The sequence below is a fragment of the Cydia splendana genome, chromosome 8 (assembly GCF_910591565.1).
Source record: "Cydia splendana chromosome 8, ilCydSple1.2, whole genome shotgun sequence".
Taxonomy (NCBI): domain Eukaryota; kingdom Metazoa; phylum Arthropoda; class Insecta; order Lepidoptera; family Tortricidae; genus Cydia; species Cydia splendana.
In genome coordinates this window covers 5,042,978-5,069,313 of record NC_085967.1, presented here as the reverse complement: position 1 = coordinate 5,069,313, position 26,336 = coordinate 5,042,978, and the positions used below count along the sequence as shown (strand labels likewise).

The 26,336-nt window shown below is 39.5% G+C and overlaps 1 protein-coding gene across 3 annotated transcripts in view; it reads left to right on the top strand.

Moving 5' to 3' along the window:
* Positions 1-10,493, top strand: part of LOC134792701 (E3 ubiquitin-protein ligase TRIM37-like) — a 28,180-nt gene extending 17,687 nt beyond the window's left edge. Inside the window, exons 9-14 of one of the 3 annotated variants that reach the window (XM_063763995.1) lie at positions 1-208; positions 1,592-1,712; positions 1,931-2,196; positions 3,459-3,625; positions 4,208-4,313; positions 10,073-10,493. In XM_063763995.1, the coding sequence (XP_063620065.1) occupies positions 1-208; positions 1,592-1,712; positions 1,931-2,196; positions 3,459-3,625; positions 4,208-4,313; positions 10,073-10,320 (1,116 nt within the window). In that variant the 3' untranslated portion in view covers positions 10,321-10,493. Of the gene's footprint in view, positions 209-1,591; positions 1,713-1,930; positions 2,197-3,458; positions 3,626-4,207; positions 4,314-5,958; positions 9,516-10,072 lie in introns of those variants that run through there. The other 2 variants (XM_063763996.1, XM_063763997.1) reach the window with 2 other exon arrangements.
* The last annotated feature ends 15,843 nt before the right edge of the window (positions 10,494-26,336 follow it).

The window sequence follows — 26,336 nt, the reverse complement described above, 5'->3', positions numbered from 1 at the left end:
CGTCTGTCACTCGAAATGTCCCGCAACTCAATGGCGGCGACCCGCGCACCGACAACCGCCACCCCAGCGGCGCAGGCCTCCGACACCGACAACCCGGCGCAGAACAAGCCCGTCGACGGGAACGCCGTCAGCGACGCTTTGTTGTTCGCCGGCCAGTGGAAATACTCGCCGCACGCTACTGTCAGCGGCCAGCGGCTCATGAGTCCAGGTTGGTTGACAACAAGCATCTGGACCGAGCCCCGGCGCCGGCCTCCGACACCGACAACCCGGCGCAGAACTAGCCCGTCGACGGGAACGCCGTCAGCGACGCTCTGTTGTTTGCCGGCCAGTGGAAATACTCGCCTCACGCAACTGTCAGCGGCCAGCGGCTCATGAGCCCAGGTTGGTTGACAACTAGCACCCTGACCGCGACCCCGGCGCAGGCCTCCGACTCCGACAACCCGGCGCAGAACAAGCCCGTCGACGGGAACGCCGTCAGCGACGCTCTGTTGTTTGCCGGCCAATGGAAATACTCGCCGCACGCATCTGTCAGCGGCTCATGAGCCCAGGTTGGTTGACAACAAGCATCTGGACCGAGCCCCGGCGTCGGCCTCCGACACCGACAACCCGGCGCAGGACAAGCCCGTCGACGGGAACGCCGTCAGCGACGCTCTGTTGTTTGCCGGCCAGTGGAAATACTCGCCGCACGCATCTGTCAGCGGCCAGCGGCTCATGAGCCCAGGTTGGTTGACAACAAGCATACCCACCAGGCTACGATTTATTTTTCGGAAAAGATAAGCCAAGATTGCGAGGATGGGTCTCTATTGTTTCCCATAAAGTTTTAGGTCATAATCCATCATGCGCCGTGTGCGTGGGAGTTACAACGGCATTCTGAGTGTGATCGCTAGCTGTTTGGACTCCCCCATAGCGAGACACTGGAATAGTTTGCATGTAAATAATTGACTGAATTTTAACTATTATTATTATTTATTTTGTGTTTGTAATTCCAAAATGTACCTTTTATTTTTATTTTTTGTGTAAGACTGAATACTTTAATTTTTAATTTTATTATTTTAATCATTTTTAAGTGTACCTATTTATTGTTTTATTATTGTGTACCTACGTAATTTTAATTATTTTAATTTAATATGGATCATCTGTTATCTGCAATAAAGAATTGAATATGAATATGAATTGTTCATCCGCATTTTCGTTAGTCATAATTTGTTTGGTTCAGAAACACGTAACCTTTTCAGGATTGCCATAAAACAAACCTAATACCTAACCTATTTATAGGATAACCTTACGAAAATCCTGAAAACTTAACGGTTTCAGTTTTACGTCTAATGATAATATGACAAACAATACATTATGACTTAAAATATGTGAAACAAAGGGACCCTTTGTTTGTGAAGACGTTGGGGCATAGGCGTACCCACGGTGGGGTAAGGTGGGGCAGTTGCCCCACCCTGGTCTGTGGTCTGACGAGAAGCTAAAATTTTTTAGGAACAATTAAGGCACGTAACCCTACTTCTGCCCCACCCTTTATAAAATGCTGGGTACGCCCTTGCGTTGGGGTGACAGCGAAATTAATCCTCAAATTATTGATCAGGATCCCTGACGCCGGTTCTGTTTGAAGAGTCCCGCAACAACGACGTGTCGTCCGCCGGCGCGTGCGGCTACGGCGACTACGGCGACCGCCGTCTGCCCGTCAACATGCCGTCCACCTCCAGGTATTGTACGGTCCAAAATACAAAATGGGGTCTAAAACACTTTTGTCTGGATCCCTGTCGGCGGTACTATTCCAAGAAGCCCGCAACTACGACGTGTCGGATAGAAATGGAATCGATTGGCATCATTTTTGTCAAAATTGAATGGCAGTTAAAAAGCTAGGGAAGGTGTTCTGAGAAAGCGTTCAGGTTTATTTATTAGTAAGTGTTTGTCGGTCCAGGTCGGCGAACTCCCTGGGCGTGGGCGGGCTGGGCGGCGGTGGCGGGGTGGGCGGGGTGGGCGGCGCGGACAGCATGGCGCTGGTGAGCCTGCACACGCTGCTGAGCGCCGCCGCGCCGCCGCGCGCGCCCTCCCGGGTGCCCAGCAAGCTGCCGCGCCAGCACCCGCACCAGCACCAGCACCAGCACCAGCACCAGCCCAGCAAGGACGAGCTCGCCAGTCAGTATCCCGCTCACTACAAACTGATAGTGACCACGAGCGAACACAGTACGCCACCATTTAATATGAAAAAAGTTTTTGGAGAAAAAAAAACATTTTTGATACAAGTTTTTATTAACAGTAGTTTTCTTTCAATAGTCAACTAATCAACTCATTGTTCACAATTCGGTACTTTCCTACTAGTCAAATCAGCTTCTTTTTTAGAACTGTCAAAACGATTTGCTAATATGGAATTTATATGAAAACGTGTGTAGTGACGTCACGGTCAACTCACCTACTTTTTATACTTCCATCCGATTTATTAAATAGAAATTGTGTTGAAAAATAACTGCTATCTATGTTTTTCTAATAATGATCTGGTGCTTTATTTCGTGCACGGTGTGAAATAATTTATTTTAAGTACAGGAAAGTACCCAATAGGGTATTATACTGTATTTAAAATAAATTATTTTACACCATGCATGAAATAAAGCACTAGATAATTATTATAAAAACACAGATAGGAGTTATTTTCAAATACAAGTTCTATTTAATAAATCGGATAGAAGTATAAAAAGTAGGTGAGTTGACCGTGACGTCACGATGTAATGTTTCATATAATTTCCATATTAGCAAATCGTTTTGACAGCTCTAAAAAAGTAACTGATTTGACTAATAGGAAAATACCATATTGTAACAAACCCGAACACCGTGAGGTTGCGTTCTATCACCGAGTTTCTACGGCCAACTGTCATCAGATCAGCCCGATAGTACCTACCATAATATATTGCGTTGTCACTTAACCTGCAAAAGTAGGTATGTGAAGTTTCAGCACAATCGAATAACGGGTAGGGGGTCTAATTTAGCTTGCAAGATTTGATTACATACGGGACATGAAACTAAATAAAAGCTTGTAAAAAGAAAGATAAAGATCGGTTTTCCTAGGATAGCGGTGCCTTCATATAGCGGCCGTCTCCATACTAAATAATACGGCTAAATATGGATGTCGTAGTATTTGCATGGAGACGGCCGCTGTAAGACGGCACCGCTATCCTAGGAAACCAGAGCATAACTCTATTAATAACATGAATCTAGTATTAAACTGGATTGGGCATGAGTGGTGGGGATAACTGACAAAACGGGATAGTCTTATGTGTCTTTCAGTAGGAGTAGCAGCGAAAGCGCTATTATTGTTAGTCCTTGTCACAATCTCACGTATTTTTTGTTCCCCACCGTTAATTTAATATGGATTATGTTGGGCAACACGGAGGCACGCTTATACCACTTCTATAGGATGCTACCTTCTATGATTAATAAGCGTTGTATTACAGCAGTGGCCTCGGTGCCGGTCCCGGAGACTCCCCACACGGAGACGCTGTGCGCGTCCATGTCGTCGCCCGAGCTGCGCGCGTGCGCGGCCGCGGAGCCGGCGCCGGCGCACGAGCCGCGCGAGCCGCCCCAGCAGCCGGGAGCCTCCGAGTCCAGCAGCGACGCCGGGGTCAGTACCACGTGTGGATACAACCGTGTACTTTGCCACAGAATAAGTAATACTATTATCATACAGAACGGCCACGCACCGCCCCGCCCCGACTCGCATTACCTCGCCCCGCGACTGGCCGCGACATGAATCTGGCGGACTTCCCTCCTCTCAGTAAAGCGACTTACCCACACATACACAATGACGCGTGTACAGACGTGCCGCGCACACATGTAAATGCAAATGATTTTTGATCTACGGCGTGTCCGCCCTTGTGACCACGTGTGGATATAACCGCGTACTCTGCCTCCGTGACAGACAGTGACACATACGTCGGCCGTGTCGTGACCGCCAATGTCAACAATTACAAATAGCATAGAGAAAAAAAATATATAGAGTGCTCACTCCATACATCAGTTTTAGTATCAAAACGATTATTATTGTCGTAGTCGACATATAGCATCGATTAGTGAAATTATCAGTACTGTTTTTGTTAGCCGGTTGAAGTGGTCTTGGTAACCTTGATGGTGAGTCAGTCAATAGGGATTAGGGATAAGATTACTTGGAAAGCCCTTTAACTTATTCTGCATATATTTGCCATAGGACCTGATGTTCAGCGAACTAGAAGTGTTCACGGATGAAAACAATCCATGCCACGCCGACGACAACTCCAACGAAGAGAATGACGTCGACGAGGAAACTATGTCGGGTAAGAACCGCTTTAAGTGTTTAACACCTCATTATAGTAGGGGAGCCCAAGAGGGGATTTTTGTGTTTACTCGAGCGCGTCAGATTAAGATAAGAGTGATATCTTGCTACCCCGTGTAGTCTACCTTTACCCCTTTTAGCCATCTATGTTGAGTCCTTGGTTGGTGGAGGGTTCAACAAATTGTTAAGCAGATTGTAGATTTGGTCATATTAATCCAAATGAACGCTATAATTGTGCTATTACTAAATCTGATAATTATTTGCACGCATTTCCTTAATCTGAGGGTTACAATGTAAAAATTAGGCATCAAACTTGTGTTCGTCAGATTAAGAAAATGCCTACAAATAAGTGTTATATTAAGTTAAAGAAAAAATATAGCATTAACGTGGACAAAAACGACTAAACCCACAAACTGCTTAACGATTTATTAACCCTCCACCAACGTCCCGAAATTTAAAAAAAATGTACACGCTTTTCGGCTCGCTGGAAAAAATAAACTTTATATAACTTTTTTTTCTTCTTATCATCTAATATTTCGATTCCAATAGGTCTGTACGACGCTCGAGTAACTACACATTTAGCATCGTCGGCTCCCCAACTATTAGTTGACCCTTTGACCAAGGTTCACGATGATGCGCCGCGCACGATAGGCGTGGCGTTCAAAAGGTTAATAGTACTTGTACCTCTTTAGTTAACTTCAGGTTTGTATGTATTCCGTTCCCGGTTCTGTTTCTATCTTAAGATGAGGTTATGTATATTTTAGTCCATAATCAAAACCTTCCCATTTGTAATCCGAAAGATTTAAAACCCTCATCCTTGTCCAATCTATAGCCAGAAAGCAACAATAACTCAAATGAATCTCCCGGTTCCTCACTTCGCTCATCGCGTATGCTCCACTATATGTTTAAAAGTCGTTCTATTATGATAGGCTTAATTCATTTATTTTTTAAATACATAATTGTTTACATATAAGCCGAAATATGCCAGGTTATATTGAACGGACTATATTGGTTGTGAATCCAGGCGGCGATAATACTTCAGATAAAGAAAGACATTTTTTTTCTTAAGAAACTAAACGTTCGATCAATTTCCTCATTTTAAATAAAAGGTGTAACAAAAATAGTGGGGATCCTTTTAAGGGCATATTCGGTATCGTGTTCTGATTAGGAAAAAGTCGAAGAACATTTTTATGACGCGAAAAATTGGCCTTTGTATGAGGAGGGTTGGCCGACTTGGACGACCGGCCCCACATAGATTTCTTTTTGCGTCAAACATTGGGTGTCCCGGCGGGGCTATCGAGACATTCTGAATTTGACACACAAGTGACCCAGTACTTTGATAAAACTATTATTAAAAAATTTCGAAATGCTCCTTGCATGTCCGTCAGATTTATCGCGAAAAAATGGGACACACATGGGTCTGTAGTGCAACGAGCTTACGTAAGCATATTTTCTATGATGTTAATATCCAGAAAGGATTATAGAACTGCGTTTGTGTGAGGGCGGCCACGTGACGTTCCATTTCGTCTTAAGCGCTTCGCGACTAACTAGACTATCAATATACGTAAGGAGCGCGGAGGGGAGTAACCGGTGGAATCATTGTAGCGTCCTTAACCCTAACCTTCCTTCCTCCCCTCCCCTCCCAGACGTGTCGTCGGGCACGGGCACGTCGTGCAGCTGGTGCGCGGAGCAGCCGCGCCGCGTGTACTGCGCCTACCGCCACCGCCGCCGCGCGCAGCCCTACAGCGCGCGCCGCCAGCGCCCGCAGCAAGACCAATAGACACACTACAACCCCTCAACTCCCACCATCACTAAATCTAAAGCTGGCCATACACACTAAAATAGACGCCAAACGATCGTTCCGATAGGGTAATAAACCGAGCTGTCAACAAAGATGCGGCTAAATGTAAAAAACAATGTAATGTTTAAGGTTTAAAGCAATAATAGTAGATTGTTAACCAAGGGTTGAAAGGCACCCATTTCTGTCGAGGTAGTTTGGCGCTCGAACGCAGTGAGAGCGCCAATAGTCCGAGACGGGAATGGTGCCTTTAATTCATCCGAGTTAAACACTCTACTTTTCATTATCGAATGCGAGGAAACCAAACAAAACAAGGCAATTTCGCAAAATCAGTAATTGAAGTACCTAATAGACCTACGGCCATGATTTTTTTTCCTTAGGACTTACTTGCAATCGGAGACTTTACATGTGTGAAGATTAATAGCCCCTAGCGAGAATCATTTAGATTGCAATATTTACGAAAACATACATTTTTTAACAAACTGCAGTAATTTTAAAATTATTTGTTCATTATAGTATGAAAATCAGCGGGATTGCCTCTTACTTTTTAATTTTATACTTTTTCGTTCTAAAAGCCGCAACAGACTACCGGACCGTATCGCGACCTTGGTGCGCCGCACCACGTTATAACATAATAAAAGTATTTTAAATATTAAATAACAATTTAATTAATAGTACAAGATTTTTTTATCTTGTATTTTATTTATACATTAAATAACTTTAAACACCAATTTAATATCGTACAAACGTTTAACTGTGGCTGTATAAGATTCTGCCTTTGCTCATTTACGCAAGTGTAAGGTTTAAAAAAATATTTTTGGTGTATTCCTTTTGGTTCCCGCCTTATGAAATCGAGTAAATAGAATTCAACGAACGAAATCAAGAATAATTTGTTTTTAACAATTTCCTTACATCATTTTTTATAAAAAAAGGATCAACGTGGGATTAGTAAAATTAAACAATTGCCAGGCCAATTAACAGTTCCAGGCGAGGAAATAAAGACACTATTTTTCCATTTTGTTTCCACCCAGTTGTTCGTGGGACGGGGACGCAGAGGAGTACACCACTTTTCTGCACTAGAGCATAAACGTATCACTTTCTGCGCACCTTTTAGAACAACAACGACCCACTTTCAGAGCATGAGATATGAAAAGATTTTTTATATTGCACCTCGAGTTTAACTGCATAGGTAAAACTGTGCAGGCATACCCTAGTGTGTATGGCCAGCTTAAGGCAGATTCTCATTGTCACCGTCCGATATCGTGACGGTGGAGGGCACGTGAATTCATAGTAACCTAGCTTTTCTACCCGCGACTTCTTCTACGTATAAACAGGAATTTCATATCACTATTATAGTCAGTTCTACCTTCGTTTTAAACCCCTAAAAGAATGATTTCCAGGATAAAAACTATCCTATTTCCTTTCCCTGAACTCAAACTATCTCCATACCAATTTTATCTAATTGGTTCAGCACTATAAGCGCGAAAAGTTAGTTTATTTCGAAAGTAGTTAATTTCGCATTTATAATATCAGTAGGGATGTATGAAAAACAGAAACGCCTGGGAATTAGAGGTCTTACATTTGGAAGTGCTGGAGTTGAGGGGTTAAATAATAACATCCCGAAGCCACATGATTGCCAAGCCTCGGCAGAGAAAAAGAAACGTTGCGTAGAGTGCGCTAAATACGGTCAATAGAAAGCTAAAGCTGTAGCCTGGAGTTAGAGTCTGTGCGGAAAGAGGAGAGTCGTGAAATGCATGGGGCCCAATACATTCCACGACTCTTCTCTTTCCGCACAGACTCTATATACCTATGTATAGTCTGTCGATTTGTAGCTGGCCCCGAACTGCTAATCCTTTGTCTATTGTTAAGTAAAACCGCACGTGTTATACTTACCTGCAAAAAGGGTCTTAATATATAATATATTAAGGGTTAATTATTCTAATTGGCACCTGAGCGCGGGCTAGTCCAACGCTCAAAAAACCAGTGTAGGTGCGCTTTCCAATAACGCGCCTTTGTTACGCATCTCGTTGACACATTTTTGACTGGTTCGACTCTTCGGCACTCAGTAACCGTAGAGAATTACACGACCCTTTTTTTACAGGTAGAGGCACGTGCGGTTTTACTTAACAATAGACAAAGGATTAGCGGCTCGGGGCCAGATACAAATCGAAAGACTATAATAATATACGGACGAGAGGCGAGGTGAAAAGCGAGATAGGTAAATTGCGTTATTGGCTAGCAGAGGTTTGGTAATGTAACGCCAAAGAAATAGACGTACTTATAATTAGCAGTTATAGTCCGATCAATATTATCTGGCAATATAAAACTGATTATACATTTTAACATCTAAATTCGATTCAACAAATTAAATATATTAAGAACGGTCACTCACGTATTTTAAGTCGAAAAACGCTCGACACGTTGATGATGATGATACTCCTCGGTACGGAGTGAAACATGTCGAGCGTTTTTCGAATTAGAATACGTGAGTGACCCGTTCTTAATATATTTAATATGTCTGTGTTTCACGGAAGTTTTGTTATTAAAATCGATCCACCAATTGTGTTAGCAAGCAAGGATAAAGGGGAGGTCGCTGTATTATGTTATGATTATGATTTTTAATTTCGAATACTTATTACAAATTTAAACGATTTTAGTTAAAAATCAAAGTATTGAATAAATTCGGTTGAAGATTTATCAATACTAGTTTCTAACGACTTAGGCCCACTTGCATCATCCCACTAATCCGGGGTTAAGTGGTTAAACCTAATAACCTAATGTCAAATTGTACTGGTAACCATGGCAACTCCAAGTTTAACCGGTTATCCCCGGGTTAGTAGAATGGTGCAAGTGGGCCTTATTGTATTAAAGAGCTATATTGAATGGTAAATACCTAAAAAGCTGCGTTAATTGTATGTTTTTTTATATTTTTATAATTAAAAAAAACCTCTATGAGATTCCCGTTAAATGTTCTAACTTCACGCGCTGATGAATGCCGAACTATTTTAAACCCTTTGCTTTACACGGCAAGGTGAAATATTTACTAGCATTTATCATTGCTTAGGGTGGTATTCCATCTGTCCAATGTCAGTGCGTATCACTCTCTTATTAAGCAAAATGTGAGACAAAATAGACATTAGACAAAGAAATTGGACAGATGGGAATACCACCCTTCAGCATATTACAAGATTTACAGGGTAATGGGTACCTATACCTACTGTTAAAGTTGATTATATGTTTTTTATATATATATTTGATAAAAAATCCCAACAACAATATCAGACTATCCGAACCATAGAATTAAAGCTGTTTGATGATATGTGTTGGATAATATATGATTAGATATTATTTCCAAGTGGTGAAAAATACCGTTAATGTTATAAATACAATAGTAATAACATACTAGTTTTATTTTATTAGTTACGCATAAAGTACCTAAGTTGCTAGTGAGTATAATTTAATGGTTTCAAATTTATTTCCTATTTAGTTTTATGTACATACAGACACCTGAAACTAAAGTGTGGCATGCTCTTAATATTGCGCTACGAATAAGACCGTTTCAGATATTTTTCTGGCCTTAGTTGCAGGGGACTGTACTTATTAGATACGAGGCTTTTATAATATTCTTTATAATTAAAAAAAAATCTCGTATCTCACACACTACTTAAAATTGAGAGGCAGTAACTCTGTATGCATCCCGTACATGGATACCACATTTTTCTTTTGATTGACAGAACAAGATACGATTTATTCTCAAAGTACTGCCGATATATAATTTATTTTGGAACCATGGGCAAGTTTGAATTTCTGTAAATGTTAATTGATATTAATTTTAAACGTTTGCAGGATCCTTTCTGTCCAATTAGTCCTACCCTGCCTTCTTGTCCTGATTAACCTTTTATTATGTACTTAAATTACTGGTTTTCGTGTCTGTTATTTCCTCATTCGTCGTATCTGTGCAGGTGAGAACGATATCGAAGGCGCCTGCGCGCTGCCGTCCGCAGCCAGCTCCGACCTCATCAGCAGACTGCTGTGCGCCGTGCACGGCGTGCCCGAGGCGCGGCAGGACGACCAGGCCACGGACATGCTGCTCCTCAACCTGATGCGGATGAACGGCCTGACCAAGTCTAAACATAGTGAGTTGTGTATTATTACACCTAGACAATATAATATAGTTTACTATCGTTTGAGTAAAGTTGGGGGACAGTAGAACTTCGTCCGCCGCCGGCTCTGACATCATCAGCAGACTGCTGTGCGCCGTGCACGGCGTGCCCGAGGCGCGGCAGGACGACCAGGCCACGGACATGCTGCTCCTCAACCTGATGCGGATGAACGGCCTGACCAAGTCTAAACATAGTGAGTTGTGTATCAGTACACCTAGACAATATAATACAGTTTACTATCGTTTGAGTAAAGTTGGGGGACAGCGCCGCTAGCTCCGACATCATCAGCAGACTGCTGTGCGCTGTGCACGGCGTGCCCAAGGCGCGCCAGGACGACCAGGCCACGGACATGCTGCTCCTCAACCTGATGCGGATGAACGGCCTGACCAAGTCTAAACATAGTGAGTTGTGTATCAGTACACCTAGACGATATAATACAGTTTACTATCGTTTGAGTAAAGTTGGGGGACAGTGGAACTTCGTCCGCCGCCAGCTCCGACATCATCAGCAGACTGCTGTGCGCCGTGCACGGCGTGCCCGAGGCGCGCCAGGACGACCAGGCCACGGACATGCTGCTCCTCAACCTGATGCGGATGAACGGCTTGACCAAGTCTACATATATAAACATAGTGAGTTGTGTAAGGGTCGATCAACTATTTCTTGTTGTTTTTCTGTCCCATCAGCCAGGAGACAATAGTAGCATCCCAAGTAACACAAAAGTAGCTGAATATTGTTTGAATAATAGAGCATGCCGTACTGTATGCTGAATAAGGTAGCTGTATATCGTCTGTATAAGCGCTTATACAGACGTTATACAGAAGGTTTCGGCGCAAAGTGGGCAGTGCCCTCGCCGCTTATTACTGAATAACAGTAATGTAATAGCTGTATAAGTGTGTGCCCACACATTGAATCGCTGAATAACACTTGTATAGAGGCTGTCAAAAGCTTCTATACCGCTTTTAAACCAAAGTTATCCAGCTTTGTACACAATGCATCAGTTATTCACACGTTATGAAGCTTTTGGTTCCAAAGTGCATTTTTAACATAAAATATATTCAGATATTTGTGTTAAATCAATGATTTGTCTGGAAAAAAAAATATATATTTATTTGATGTTTACATAACTTCACTTTCATTGCGCATGCGACTTTAATGTTAATATATATATACATTTTATTAAAAATTTTAAAGCGCCGCGTAAATAATGCACTGTTTAAAAAGTAAATATAGAAAATTTACTACTCCACTTTTAAATTTGTAATTTTTTTTGCGGTGTTTAGATGTTTTAGTGATAGAAAATGTACTTTAACAAGTTATGCTACGATAAAACTAGTTATATAAATATAAATGAATAAAAATGGGTTTTTTAGAACATTTTCAATTTTATATAATTGTAGAGGTTAGAATATGAGCAGGCATCGGAGTTTTTGTCGCATGGTAAGACTAATAGCAAGCTATGGAGTCGACATTTGCCATAAATGTAAACTCTTATTCATACTCATACTCATTTATTTAATTTATCTTAAAATGCCTTCAGAGCGGTCGTCGGTCGTGTATATTATCTTAGTCGAATTATATAAAAAAAAATATTTTTCTATTACATTATGAATTCATAACTTCAACTATTCGTAGTCAACCAACCAAATTCGTAATATCGTAGTCAATCCAAAGCACACTATGCCATTGAATTTATACGAAGGAAACACGATATCTTCACCATCCACATCGACTTCATCGTCCATTGAAATACGTAATTCATACCTATTATATTATGTGTATACATTGTATATCCATAGTGTTTTGTATACATATCATGTTCCTGTCGTTCTTGTACCAAATCGCACATCTGATGAATCTTTCCAATTTCTCGTTTAAAAATAAGTATGAAAGTATAGACGGACACATGTTGAAACGTAAAATATCTTTCAAGTAAACAACTAATCAATGACAGTAGTGATAGAATTAATTCATAACTTTTTTAATTGCGGAAGGTTATTTTCTTAGGTGACAGTTCCATTCACTTTCGGCTCTAATGCAACAAATGAGGTTTAATAAATTAAACTACTTAGTAACTATTTAGTAATCTGTTCTCATATTAAATAAAATTAATCATGAGTATGAATAAGAGTTTACATTTATGGCAAATGTCGACTCCATAGCTTGCTATTAGTCTTACCATGCGACAAAAACTCCGATGCCTGAATATGAGTAACCGTAATGGCGTCCGACTGTGCTGAATATAAGCTGCTGCCACAGCTATTATTGTGCGAAATTTCTGAATAAGCATTCACATTATTCGCGTTACTAAGCTACATGTTAGATAATAATGGTTTTAGAACAACATGAATAACATCAGTATAATAGTAATTGTTTTCTCAATCTTAAAGCCTATTAGGGTTCTATACACAAATAGTAAAAACCACATAGATCTTCACTAGTTTGATGAGAAACATTATAGGTATGTAACACGGGCAATATTCAATCCTACTTCCTACTAATATTATAAACGCGATATAATATTTAAGTTATACGATAAATCTGGGGGCACGGCAGATTACACAGTTATTTTTTCCGTTATCAGTTCCGACAAATATGTAGAAGGTAAATGTATACGCAAAGATGTACGACGTGAGTCCGAAGATGTGTATAGTATGAGTATGGTGTGGTTACGAGTATGGTATGAATATGAATATGGTATAGCTGCGAAGGTGCGGGTATATTAGTAGCGGGTATCACGGGTATGAGTACAAGTATAGTTTGGTATGGGCAGTATTGTTTAGATATGAGTACGAGTATAGTGTGGGATGGGTATGAGTAGACCCACTTGAAACCTAAAAACAGTCTGTTCAAAATCGACAGGAGAATTGATTTCGCTATATTTTAATGGGGGTGATTATTTTATTTTTCTCATACCCAGTCCAGTCTACAAGTTTTTACTGCAACAATATCAATAACTAGCATTTGACACCTTGTTTGCCAACTAGCAACAACCTTAAATGGCCATTGGTAAACTTTATCTCGTCGCAGTAAGGTATGCAAATGGTCAGTTAACAGTGTTAACGATGATGGTAGCTAGCAATTGTTTTACGTCATTAAAACGACAATGCATCTTGTGTAAAATAACCAATCGAAGAGAATTGTTAAGAAAACTAAACCTCGATTTTTTAAATAATGGGTGGATTAAAGAATAAATACGCAAGATGCGTTCAAAATAAAATAAAAACACGCTCAAGCTCAAATCAATCAGGCTCAAGTAGCACTGTTGACCGTGTATACAGCTATGGAACCCTCTCCATCGCGCACTTGTTGATACTAAGCAGAAGTTTGAATAGCGCTTCTCATTGCGTTCATTTTGCAGCTTTTAGCAAGAAAAGATAGTATATGTGTACTAAAATCGCTATAACTTAAGTATAAGTGTTGTTTTAGTATTTATTATTCAGACGTTATGTCTATAAAAGCCATAATTAACCCATATATGCAGCTACTGAATAACAAATAATATGTGGATTTCATTACAGCTTCCAGTAATAGCGTCCACCTTTATTCAAAAACTAGCATTAAAACAGAAACTGCAACCGCTTTTATACAGTTGAAAGTCTTCACCGACGCTTATTCTTTTCAGCATTTAGTAGCCACTATCACATTTTTCTTAATATTGTCTGCTTAATATCTCACAACACAGAATATATACAGCTAATTGCTGCTAATGCTGCTATTATGCAGCTTTTAGTAACCATAAATGCTTTAAGCTGAATAATGTCTGACTAACTGTGTAAGAAATAAGTATTATTCAGCTTTAATATGCAAAACCGATACTATGCAAAATTTATTCAGCATTTATTGGTATATAGGCCCCACTAGGCCCACATATTTTCTTATTCCGAATTTAGTAATTTCCACCGCTTATACACAAAATTTATGCAATCTTAATTTGAATAAGATGATAATTTTACTCTATTATCCTGCTTGTGTGTTACTTGGGATAGTTTCTTAAAAGAGCTGCTGTACCATGTTCTACAAACATGCTTAGTAGATGTCCCATTATGGAAAGGCCTTATAACTACCAAAAAAATCAAGTTTGGTTCATTACGAAATAACTAGTATTTTAAGAGTGACCCAGGAGACCGTAACCATAGCAACTAGTGACAAGAAAAAGTTGATTCACCCATTATTACTTATTACAACTCGGACAACATGTTATTACTAGGACGACGTATACGAGTAGAATTTTGGGAAAAAAGAAGTAGAAGCGAATTTATTCTCGCTAAAATTCGGAGAAGTAGTCTGACGAAGTTTGGGAAGTACCGTCATTTTATAGAAGACTGTACTTAAAAATATTGCAACAATGCGGTGTTATATCAGTCGTTCTCAAAGGTCAGCGATGTTACTGAGGATGCCTCGCGTTGAAGGGAAATCCACATTTGCGAACACAGTGAATTTTTATAGTTTCAAAGCGTCGAGACGCCGACGGGAAACATTTAAAGTCGTCGAGTTTATAGGTCACGAGTACTTACAAGAAAAGATACATGAGAATGTACGAGATTATAATAAAGATTCCTTTTTCAGGTCCAAAGCCTACGTCCGAATTTACGGATCCCGTCCCAACATCGGACACGTCGACGAAGCGCAACTGGGCGCACTTGCGCGGCGCCGGCTCCGCGCGGAGCCCCGCCGCCGCCGCCCTCGCGGCCGCCGACGGCGTGCGGCGCCGCGCCGCGCAGCGCGCCCGCCGCCCGCCGCGCCCGTCCACCTCACCCGGCCAGCTGCGCCGCGTCGCTGACTCCAGACCGACTTGCGGTAACTATTGCGGAACAAGATGTAGCGAGACAAATAACATTGTTTTTCTACTAGTCGACTGTAATTCTTGAATTAAGATTTCTTATACCAAACTGCAATTGGGTATTTTTAATGTATGGGCTCCCAACTCAACTATAATACTCATTTCGATACAGTTTAGTCAACTATAATGAAATTGACCAATCACAGAGAGGACGAAACAAAACCATAGCTCAAATTAATTATTTTAGGTTGTATAGTAGAAACAATTGGTTCATAAGTCAGAAACGCGCATGTGACACCCGTAATATAGCAACATCCATAGACTACGAAAACCACTTAGTATTGCTTGTTAGTCTCCATAGGCTACGGTGGCTAAAATCGAGAAAACAACTGTCTAAAAATTTAATTTAGCGCGGAGCAAGTACCAGGGCTTCATGAGTTACGAGAAGGTGTCGTTGACCAACCCGCCGTAGGGCGCGGTGCGCGGCGGCCGGGTCGCGTACCAGTATGAAGGTTTCGCGGCTGCTCGCGAATCTTAGCTAGCTCCTATACTTTTGGTTTGGTTTGTTTGTATGATTCTACTAGTTTAAAGTATTATTTATGTTGACTAGTAGAAAAAGTATTGTATACAATAGTGATATAATCAAGCTTTTCAATCTACGGTACTCGACTGAAACGCTCTTTATTATATCACGATTGTATAAAATACTATTTAGAAAGTTCAGCACGGCCTACATAAAAACATTCAGACGCATGTACATTCCCGCTTCCACAAATCCATCTCATCTGAACTGAACTGAACGCAAAAACAGCATTTGCAATCGCTGGATTTAAATCGGGGGGCAGGGTAGTGCCAAGACGAGCAAAGCGAAGCGCAAGGGCCCTACCTACCTTTTCTCGAAGCGCTTCGTCTTTTTTTTAGACCCTCATAACTTGGGATTGGATTATACCAGATAAACAAAACTCTCGGGATATGATGTCAATTGTACACTTGTTAAGCATAAAAAAATTCAATTGCATAGCTCTTATGCTTTAGATTTTATTCACATCTAAAAAAAACCCCGATTTCGTGACTCACTCACTTGTAGAGCCAAGCTTCTAAATATACAAGCCCTAACTTCACAAACTCTACACCTTAGTCAAAATATGTGGCTTGGTCGTTTCGCTACCGTCACATGAGCGTAAGGTGAAAAATTTATTCCCTATTCATTATTTTTACTATACAATAGTTCTTATAATAATGAAACGGGCAAGCTACATATTTTGACTAAGGTGTAGAGTTTGTGAAGTTAGGGGTTGTAGAGTTAGAAGCTTGGCTCTACAAGAGATCTGATAACTTTTTGATAGTGCGAGCCTTATGGTATCGTCTTGGCAACATTTTACATGAAAATGTTTTTGGTGAGATTTAGTTGGCCACAATATGGATTATTTCTAACCTGATAACTTATGTTCTGTTCTATTGCAGGAGCCGTGGGATGTTTCCTGAGTCCGCCGGGCACGCCTGAGCGCGCTCAGCACTCGCCCGCGAGTAGCGACTACAGCTGGCCGTGCGTCGCGTCTCCCACGGAAATAGTCACTAACGTCGACTCAATGCTCGACTACAATGTGAGTACTTTCCCATTTTTGTATTAAAATCAGTCTGATAGTCGTGTGTCGCTTGCTTATAATGATTTTTTATGCTCTAGTGTAAAATCGTCTATTAAAACCCTTATTGACTTAGCAGTAGAGTCCAAAACTTTTTCTCTTTCTCCATCCAACTACAATGCGCTCCCGAATAGTCCCTAATGAGTTAGGTTACCGTCTGATTTTCGACCTATATCTCGTCTGATTTTCAAAGAAACGAGATTTTCGCGCGTCAGTTGACGTCTTTTGCGGTCAAGGGATTATTTGCTGGAGCCGATATAGACTTTGTATAAAAGGTGTCGTTATATGATCTTGTTGTCTACAATTTCTTATTTCGTTTCCAGGACACAATCTTCGACATCCTCTTGAACAGCCTGTCGATCTCGTCGCCGTGCGAGGCGCGGCCGGCGACGCCGCCCGTGGCGCCGTGGTGCCCGCCGCCGCACAAGGACGCCGACGCCGAGTGACGGCACCCGTGGCGCCGCCGCGGCCGAGAGTACCAGCACTGACTCTGATGTGACGCCTGACAACAGACTAATTACCCCTTGATATCTCTCCGACATCTTCCTAAATAGTCTGTCGATCTCGTCGCCGTGAGTCGCGGCACGCCACGCCGCCCGTGACGGTGGCGACGTCGCGGCCGCGAGTACCAGCACTGACTCTAATAGGACTGCAGTAACAACCATCTCTTTTGCACGATGCACAGATTAGAAAGAGGTGGGTAGTTTTTTATTGCCCGCTATTCGATTATATGCCTATGAGTCTATAGCGTTGTTTGGCTAGTACGTTTGCCTATCAAACAAATTGCGGCTATCATTGAACAATATCGATTTCGATTCGAAAGCGGTGGGTAGATTTTCTCGCCCGCTGTTTGAGTATTTTAGCAGCCTATGAGGGTTAAAATTGGCGTTTATTCAACCTAACCCGCGATATCGCCGTTCGCGATTTGTTACTTATAGAAATAGCAAAAGAGTAAAGAATGAGAAAAACTGTAACTGAGGCGCTATCACTCAAATTCTTAGCGTTGTTTTGTTAGACAACCCGCTAAGCAACCGTGCTGTGAATTTTGTACTCATAGAGGGTACTTCCCTGTTATTAAATAAAATTGTAAACCCTCAGGAAATAGGGGTATTATTTGTACAAAAATATCAGATTCTTGATCGTTCTGGGTGGCTCTTTATAGATAATAAAAATTAGTGGAACGAATACGCACAGGTAGCGTGGAGAGTTACAAAACGACCCGGTTACACTAAAAATAGCAAATCGATAATAAATGTAATTGTAGATTTGCTATTTGGGGTTGATTTACCCAATAGCTCGGAATTAAATTAGATCAATATTCTTAAAATAATGATTGAATGTTCGATTGATGCCACGCCATGTAATAAATGCTACGGTATTCTAGGTTTGCAGTAGACGCACTGCCAGTTTTACTTGTAATTTAGGAAGAAGAGCTACGCAGCTAAAGGTTTATGGTGTACACTGTACACTAAGCCCAATGCGCTCAGTGTATCTACGCCTAATGTGAAATGACCGTGTACAGGGGCCTATTTCTCGTACGTTATTAGACTGATAATATTAGTCCATGAGCTAATACTTTTTACAAGATTACAAGTTTGCGTTTCTCGAAGTTACACTTGTAAATTATTAGATACTAGTCACCAACTAATAAATATTAGCTAATAATAACAAGAGTAAATACTGTTTGGTTTCACAAAAGAGTACGCTAATAATTACACTTGTAAATTACATGCGTAAAGCTATTAAGCTCAAAAGGCTTGTAAAAACTATTAGCTAAATTTATTAGTAACCAATTTGTGAAAATGTGGTCAGATTCCGGCAGTTCAGACGACGAAATAATAGTTATTCGTCGCCGAAGAGTTTTCCTTCCGAGGAATAACTACGAAATACTTCAAGGGGCCTTTGCATTTAATGAGTTCCGGCTGTCTAGTGTGAAACTGGAAGAGCTGATTTTAGCCATTGAGCCTAGTTTAGAAAGACTTACGGAAAGAAATCAAGTTTTGTCGTCGAAGTTAATAATTCTTGTTACTTTACATTGGATGGGCACTGGAGCCCAATACCACGCAGTAGCCGATATGCACGGTATTTCGAAAAGTAGTGTATCTCGTGCTGTAAATTCAGTGGTGAATTCTATTGTGCAGGAAATGTTTCCAGATTTGGTTAAATGGCCAGAAAATATGGATCATTTCTTAATATCGTCAATTTTAGGTCCATTGTTATTATAATATTATGTTTTTCTGAGTTATCCCGCTATTAGCGCAAAAGTGCACGTCAAACGACAGCAACAACACGCGGGAAGTTTTTTTTTAATTGGCCAAATGGCAAGGGCGGTGATGCATTAAGCCAAACTACACCAATAATATTATTAGTCCGCTACTATTAGTAACTAGTCTAGTAAAACTATTTGAGAAACATAAAATATTAATACTTGTAATTTTTACACTAGTAACTAATAACTAATAAACTCATAAACTAATAGTTACGAGAAATAGGCCCCAGATAGTGCATAATTATTTTCCATCGTATTTTCACGGAAACGTACGAACGTGTCTTGCTATTTCAGTCTGTCTCTGTACAAAAAGTACTGAGGTTGACTCAGGGGCTATTTACCCTAGGGCCATCCGGGCCATGGCCCGGGCGCCAATCCGCCAAGGGCGGCGTATGCCAGCCCTGGCGTCTTGCTTTTTGTTTTTCTTCCTTGACTTTTGGGGCGGCGAAACTTATTGGCCCGGGGCGTCAAATTTCAAAACACGCCCCTGGGTTGATTGAAGTAGCATGACAAATACGAACGTTTCCGAAAAAGTACGATGGAAAACAATTATGCACTATATCAGTACCGTGCGTGGGTATGTTTTGTTGATGGTTTTCTGTAGTGATGCTTTCTTTTGTGGAAGTACGTTTCATATACAGACGGTTGTTGCAAATGTGTTGGTGTCTTGTTTCCGAATTTCTAATCGATATCGATACAAATCTCGTGTCAGTTAATACTCAGGCTTTGATAACAGTGTTCAAGACTATTCTTGCATTTCATAGCATTTTAAAGACGACCGCCTGACAGTTAGCTGTTAGAGCGAAGTAGTCATTATAAACGAATGGTAACGTTAGTCGCCTCGGGTGACTTGCTTCATACCATCTCATTCTTTGCCTCCCTTTCCCTCGTTTTTTAGGGCTGATTTAGACGATGCGAGAACTCTCATGCGAGTTTCATACCATTGCGGGTTTTGATTGGTCGGTTGAATTGGACGTAATCCACAGTCCGCAATGTAACTAAAATCGTATGCGCGTTCGCGCGCCGTCTAAATCAGCCCGTAAGACTAAGGGTCGGTTGCACCAAACTTTTCGTATCGTTAAAGAGTTCGCTAAATTTTTATGTATGGAAAGTTTCATAGTAAAGTGCCGGGGCGCGCCGGCTGACGTTGATCAGTCTGTCAAATGTGGTTGGTGCAACTGGCCCTAAGTCGTGCGTTTGCGATACATACTCAGTAGGTTAATATAAGTATGAATCGTCGTTATCGATGACTAGTGATTCACGGTATTATAGTGTATTTTGTATGAGTTTACTCGACGGAGCTAAGACTGCGCGATGTGTGGCGAAAATAAATATTTTGTTATGGGCATTTGTCAGAAGACTCAAAATTGTAAACGATCTCTGTTTATTCTATTTGAATAGTATTTCAATATGATTCTAGTAAAGTTGATTATATATTTTTAATAATACGAATTTAATATATGTATTTGAATTATACAGGGTGGAAAGGCACGACGATCCTTCCCGGAAGTATTAGGTCGTTTAAGTGATACAGAGACTATTGGGTAATGGTAAGAATCGTTAATTAAGTAAAAAATAAAAATTGCAAAAATACTACTTTTTAACTGTGGTGATAACCCTATAGCATGTGCACATGACGGCTAGATTAAGGATCTCCGTCGGGAAAGCTCGGGACTTTACACTTTTTTCCGATCGTTGACAGTATCGCAATGATGTATGAATGACGCATAAATGTCAAATAAATCAAATGCATGCAAAAATATTACAAACAATTTTATTACTTTCTTAGATAATTACTTTTTTCCAATATTTAATACTATCTTCTTTTCACATACGGTGTTCAAATGTACCTCCGTGTATTACAACGCCGCCGCAGCCCGTACCCGAGTATGTCGATGCACATGCGATATAGTGTATGCTCTTCGTCATTTATCCTCCGCAGAAAGCACCAATTAGCCTTTGTCTCATTTCGTCCGCAGTTTCACATTCCGTTTGGTTTGGTACACCATATCTTTTACACAGCCCCACAAATTTAAATAGCCACGAGCATCTAACATTTTTATTTGAAGAATATGACATTCAATAAGTATAGTTCAATGAAAATTTAATTTCAAACATCAGACGTCTTGTCTATTTCCTACCACGCAAGAAGGTTTGTTAGTTAGGTATTGAAGAAGTATTTATTCTTGATTTATTCTTAGTATTTCATTTTTGCAAGTTCATTTGGTGCAACTAACACAACCTACTTGTTATTTTTAATTATTTTAGATAGTTTCCAATTATTCGAAAATAATTTTGTGAAACGTGTTAAGAAACTAAAACCTTTTTATCAGTCAAGGAAACCAGAGATATTTATAAGACGATTGCGTACTTTTGAGTGGTTGTCAATGTCACCATTTGAACTGTCGTTGTAAACAATGTTGTGGTTAGTATTATTAATATTAAGGAATAACATAACTATTTCATTCAAGTATTGAACAAGTGGAACCACTAAGAAAGCGAAAATCCCGCAATGATTCTTACCGTGCTGTAAGCAGACCTAAAAATGGTTAGATGGCAACAAATTAGCATAATTTCCTGTCGAATACTGATTGTTTACAAGTAAGTTCATTGACCCTGTCACCTGTTAGGGTTAGAACAAAGTAGTTTTTTGCGTGGATGTTTAAAAGGTCATAATTTAGAAACGGTTGCCCATATTAACATAGTTTCTATGGAGAAAATATAGAGCTTAGGCTAAACTATCTCCCATTTCCGGAAAGGATCGTCGTGCCTTTCCACCCTGTATACTGAATATAAAAATGGTGAATGTCCGAAAATGATTGGTGGTATTTGTTATACTAAATGGCTAGATAGACAATTGATATTTTAACTGTAGCCTTATTGCTTGTATCCCAAATGTTTATTTAATTTGGGTCCTTCGCAAGTTTTCTTTAGATATATAATAGGTCTAATTACAATTTAGTGTGAAACATAATTAATGTAAAATTTTTAGAAAGAGGATTTACTCATATATTTGGTGTCTACAACATTGTGTACCAAAATTCACTTGACAAGAGTCAGAAGGTCCTCGTAAATTGATAAAATCTTTTAAAACATCTGTTGTAGTCAGTCAAAAAAGAGTAGAAATTAAAAACTGGTAATACTGTAGACTGTAGTGTCGTCCCTTTTTATATAAGAAAACCAATTTATATAAGAAAACGGGACGGCACTACAGTATTGCCACTTTTTAATATCTAGTCTTTTTTGCTAGACAGTACAGTACAGTATTGGTGGATTGTTCAATTAGCGACCAACATTTCCCAAAACGCTCAATAAAAGTTGTCCATACAAATTAGATTTCATTGGTTACATGATTTTCATGCACAATCAGATCGGTACTTTTAGTCCACAAGAAATATTAGGGCCCGATTACACATTAATTAGTATTTAGTGCGATTTCATACATTTGCTACTTGCGTTTAGTAGCAATTGTATGAACTTTGCACTCAAGGTTCATTGAAATAAGTAGCTATTTTAAGGCCGATGGTTTTGTCAAATTTTTGGTAATAAGAATAATTTGAATGTTACAATTATAGCCATCGTTTAGCACGTTTCCTCCTCACTTTACGTACTTTAAACTGCAAAACGTAATTCAAGACCAAAAAAAGTAAGACAATGTTGCCACTGCAATAATTTGTTTATAAAATAGTAAATTCCTTTTGATAAATAATCACGCTAAGATAATTTATTTATTAGTAATTTTACTCCTACGATTTAATAAAGTACTTTTATTTACTTATTTTTACATAAATACAAGACGCGCTAGTAACAAGTGGTAACATTGTCTTACTATTTTTGGTCTTGAATTACGTTTTGCAGTATAGTATATACATATAACTGTGCGGAATACAGTAGGAATAATAATAACACAAAAGCTTGACAAATTTATCGTCCATCACGGTATTTCCGATCAGGATTTATAGTCAATATTCAGTAAATAGTTGTTAGAGTCTGGCTACTGAAATTTTACCCAAATGTTTGGCGGGAAATTCAAAAAATCTTGGGCTGGTCACACTTTGTGTAGTAGGAATTATAGTTTTGATACTAGAAAAGATTTTTGATTTTCTGTGCACACGTAAGGTACCTAAGGATATAAGTTAAATATACGTTGACGTGCACTCAAAGCCGGCTCACATAATTTCTACCACTATGTGAAGTACAGTCAACGATAAACACATATGTTAACACTTTCTCACCATATCATTGTAACAAGGCGAAAAATGAAATGTAGTGTAAATAAGACCTAGCTCGATCATACCGTAATATTAATGCATCACCAAAAAAATACACAAGTACTATGCCAAATATGCTAAATGCTAAGTATCAAAATATTAATAGAGCACTAACCTTCTAATTTGTTTACATTTGCTTAGAAGTTGTAAACATTGCAGTTTTTCGTTATATAACGCTACACGTCGACTTCGCACATTGTCGTAATTATTTACGAACTTAAATAATAGTTTGCGAACCTCACTCAGTATAGACATTATTAATATTACTTAAAATAAACCCCTTATAAACCGCAAACAATTTGAATGAATGACATAAATTGTCAACTGACTTTTAGCTTTTTTTTCAAATCATAGACAATTGGTGATACAAGAACGAAATATCTGTCAACAATTTTTGGCTAGCCAGACTCTAGTTAAGTTAAATGATTCGACTGACAAGTTCAAATGCGTGTGATCCTAAAAGATTATTGTAGGCAATTGGTATTCTTGGCTTCGTATGAACCTGACTTTTACTGTTTGGATGTATTCTGCTATGATAATGATCTAATAACAATTTTACCTGTTTTTACTACAACTTATGTCATGTCCTTATATCGAATTAGCTCAGATTTTATGTTCCACGTACGATATTTGGTAAAATCATGACTTTCATGACTGAGTTACAATTGAACTTTGGTCCAGGCTGAATATGAGGCGATTGTCATATTTTGAAATTCCAGTTCATAGTGGGCGAAAAACTGAGCTAAATGCGAGTTCCACATTTGTGTAAGTGAAGCTGATTGTACAAAATATTTTGGATTGTTTCTATATCATTAACACAATTGTTGCTACCTGTTGTAAGTGGCAGTGGTACGAGGAACACATTAATTATGAGTGTACGCAGTGGATTGCTTAATAAAACAATGATAACTTATTTATGTCTTTTGATTTCATTTATTAACTTTGTTTTCCACTTCTCACTACAAGAGTCCATTTGATCTCATTCGATTCATGGATGAATAACACTTAGGACGAAAATGCGTTCCTGAATCATGTGTGATTCATCATTCAACCTGTTAAACGATTATTGAGGCCTAGTTGATAATCAGATGACCATTTTTAAATCTCAAACTAAAAATGATCGATATATTTGCAGATCTGCAGAGATTTTGATAGCCCACGCAGTGCAAATGTTATTTATACGTCATAATTTCATAGAAGTTTGACGTTTAAAATAACACTTGCACTGCGTGGGCTATCAAAATCTCTGCAGACTTTTCTTGGTCTAACTCTATTTATTTATTATTCGGTCAGTTTGTTACACAGGTTTCATGATTAGGTAGGTCAGTATTACACTACAGTATGTATGGGCCACTAATTATTGATATTAGCTCATGTGCAGAGGCAATTTGCACTGCGACACTGACGACTGATCATTGCAACGCGCTACGGTGTAAAACTACAAAACGCAGCACGCAGTTTAAGCGTTATGCTATGCTTAATTGCTCAGGGTAGAAAGGAAACAAAAGTTCTAAATTGATTCAGTATTTTATTCCATTGTTCCAAAATATACACAATGACAATGAATATTGTAACGTGAATCAGACCACATTTGCGAAATGTCTTACGGTGTTTATTTGAATTTCATAGCTGATTACACGAAGGACATGAATTAGATTACTTGAATACAATTCTCTTGCAAGCAGACACTCGAGCGAGACATGTCTTTTATATGTATGTACCTAACGAGCAGGCGGGACCGCCGGGCGGCGCCGTCCCGGTCCGGGCCCGGCCGGTCCGACCCGCCCCTGCCGCCATCTACCGTCTACTTACAATATGACGCAGTTACAATTAGTAAATTCACTGTTCCTACATTAAAAGATATATTTACAAATAAAACTTTAAAGGAACGCTTTGCAAACATTCAACAAACTTGAGATCGCCTTAACGTAAAGATGGTATAAAATTTTCAAAATAGTTAATGAACGAAAGTCTAAAACATCATTTTGCCGATGTATTATTTACAAAATATAATTACAATTTTAAAAGAAATTGTGCCAAATCACGTTTTACAGCTTTCGCAAATAAATAACAATCGAATTTAGCCTAAAATACTTCTCTTTGATAAACAAAACAATAAAAAATAATTGCATTCAACAAAGCTACGATAACAAATTTAATATAAATTAATCATAAAAAGAAATGTACAATATACAAAGCTAGAGAATCACTTTTATTATTATCACTGTAGGAGTGTTACGTCGGTTAGTCGATACGGGCGGGCCCTGGCCCGGCTACTGCTATACGTGCCGCGTCTCCCGGCGCGGCCTGCAACGCAGCGGCGGCTGACGTTCACCAGAGCCACTGCAGTGCAACCCGCGATCAGAGAGACGCACAATGCATCCACTATTTACAATACAAGCGCACTTTGTAATATTTAAAAACTAAGTCAAAGTTTTACAATTTCTAATTTCAATAGTCATCTAAAATATTTGTTTAGGTACATAATTTCGTTACAGAGGAGACGAGTCTACTAGGTAACTGTATTAAAAGAATCTATTTTAATCTGAGAATTGTGCATATTAAGTCAAATCCGCTAAAACTATTGCAAAGGCAAGTAGGTGATGTATGCTTTTATTTATTTTTATAATTCCTTCCAATAATCGCTATCAATATAACTCGACGAGTACCTATTATGTAATTCTTACCGATAATGCTTAAAGTTACGTGGTGTTATAGTAGTCTGGTCACATGTTCACCCGATCGGGCACATATACTTAAACTAACGTACGCCTGGGCGTAGTATCTAATTAACATTCATTGTATGTATGTACTATCTACTACTAGCACTAATATTAGTTGTATTATGCTCGTTTGCACTATCACGGCGTCTGCAAGCGCCCCACAACTCCGTACAGAGTAGTTCTAAATCTACACAGGGAGTACTATTAAAGTATGTCGGGGGCGCAGCGACGCCACAAGGTACAGTGCGTATTGCCTCGATATGGTGAGTAACTCAGTAGTTCGTTGATACATATTCCTTCCATTCTTTTCAGAGTCGCGCCTTCACTCTAGTATGCTCCTCGCATTCTCAAAATTGACGATTTCCTTATCATTCTTT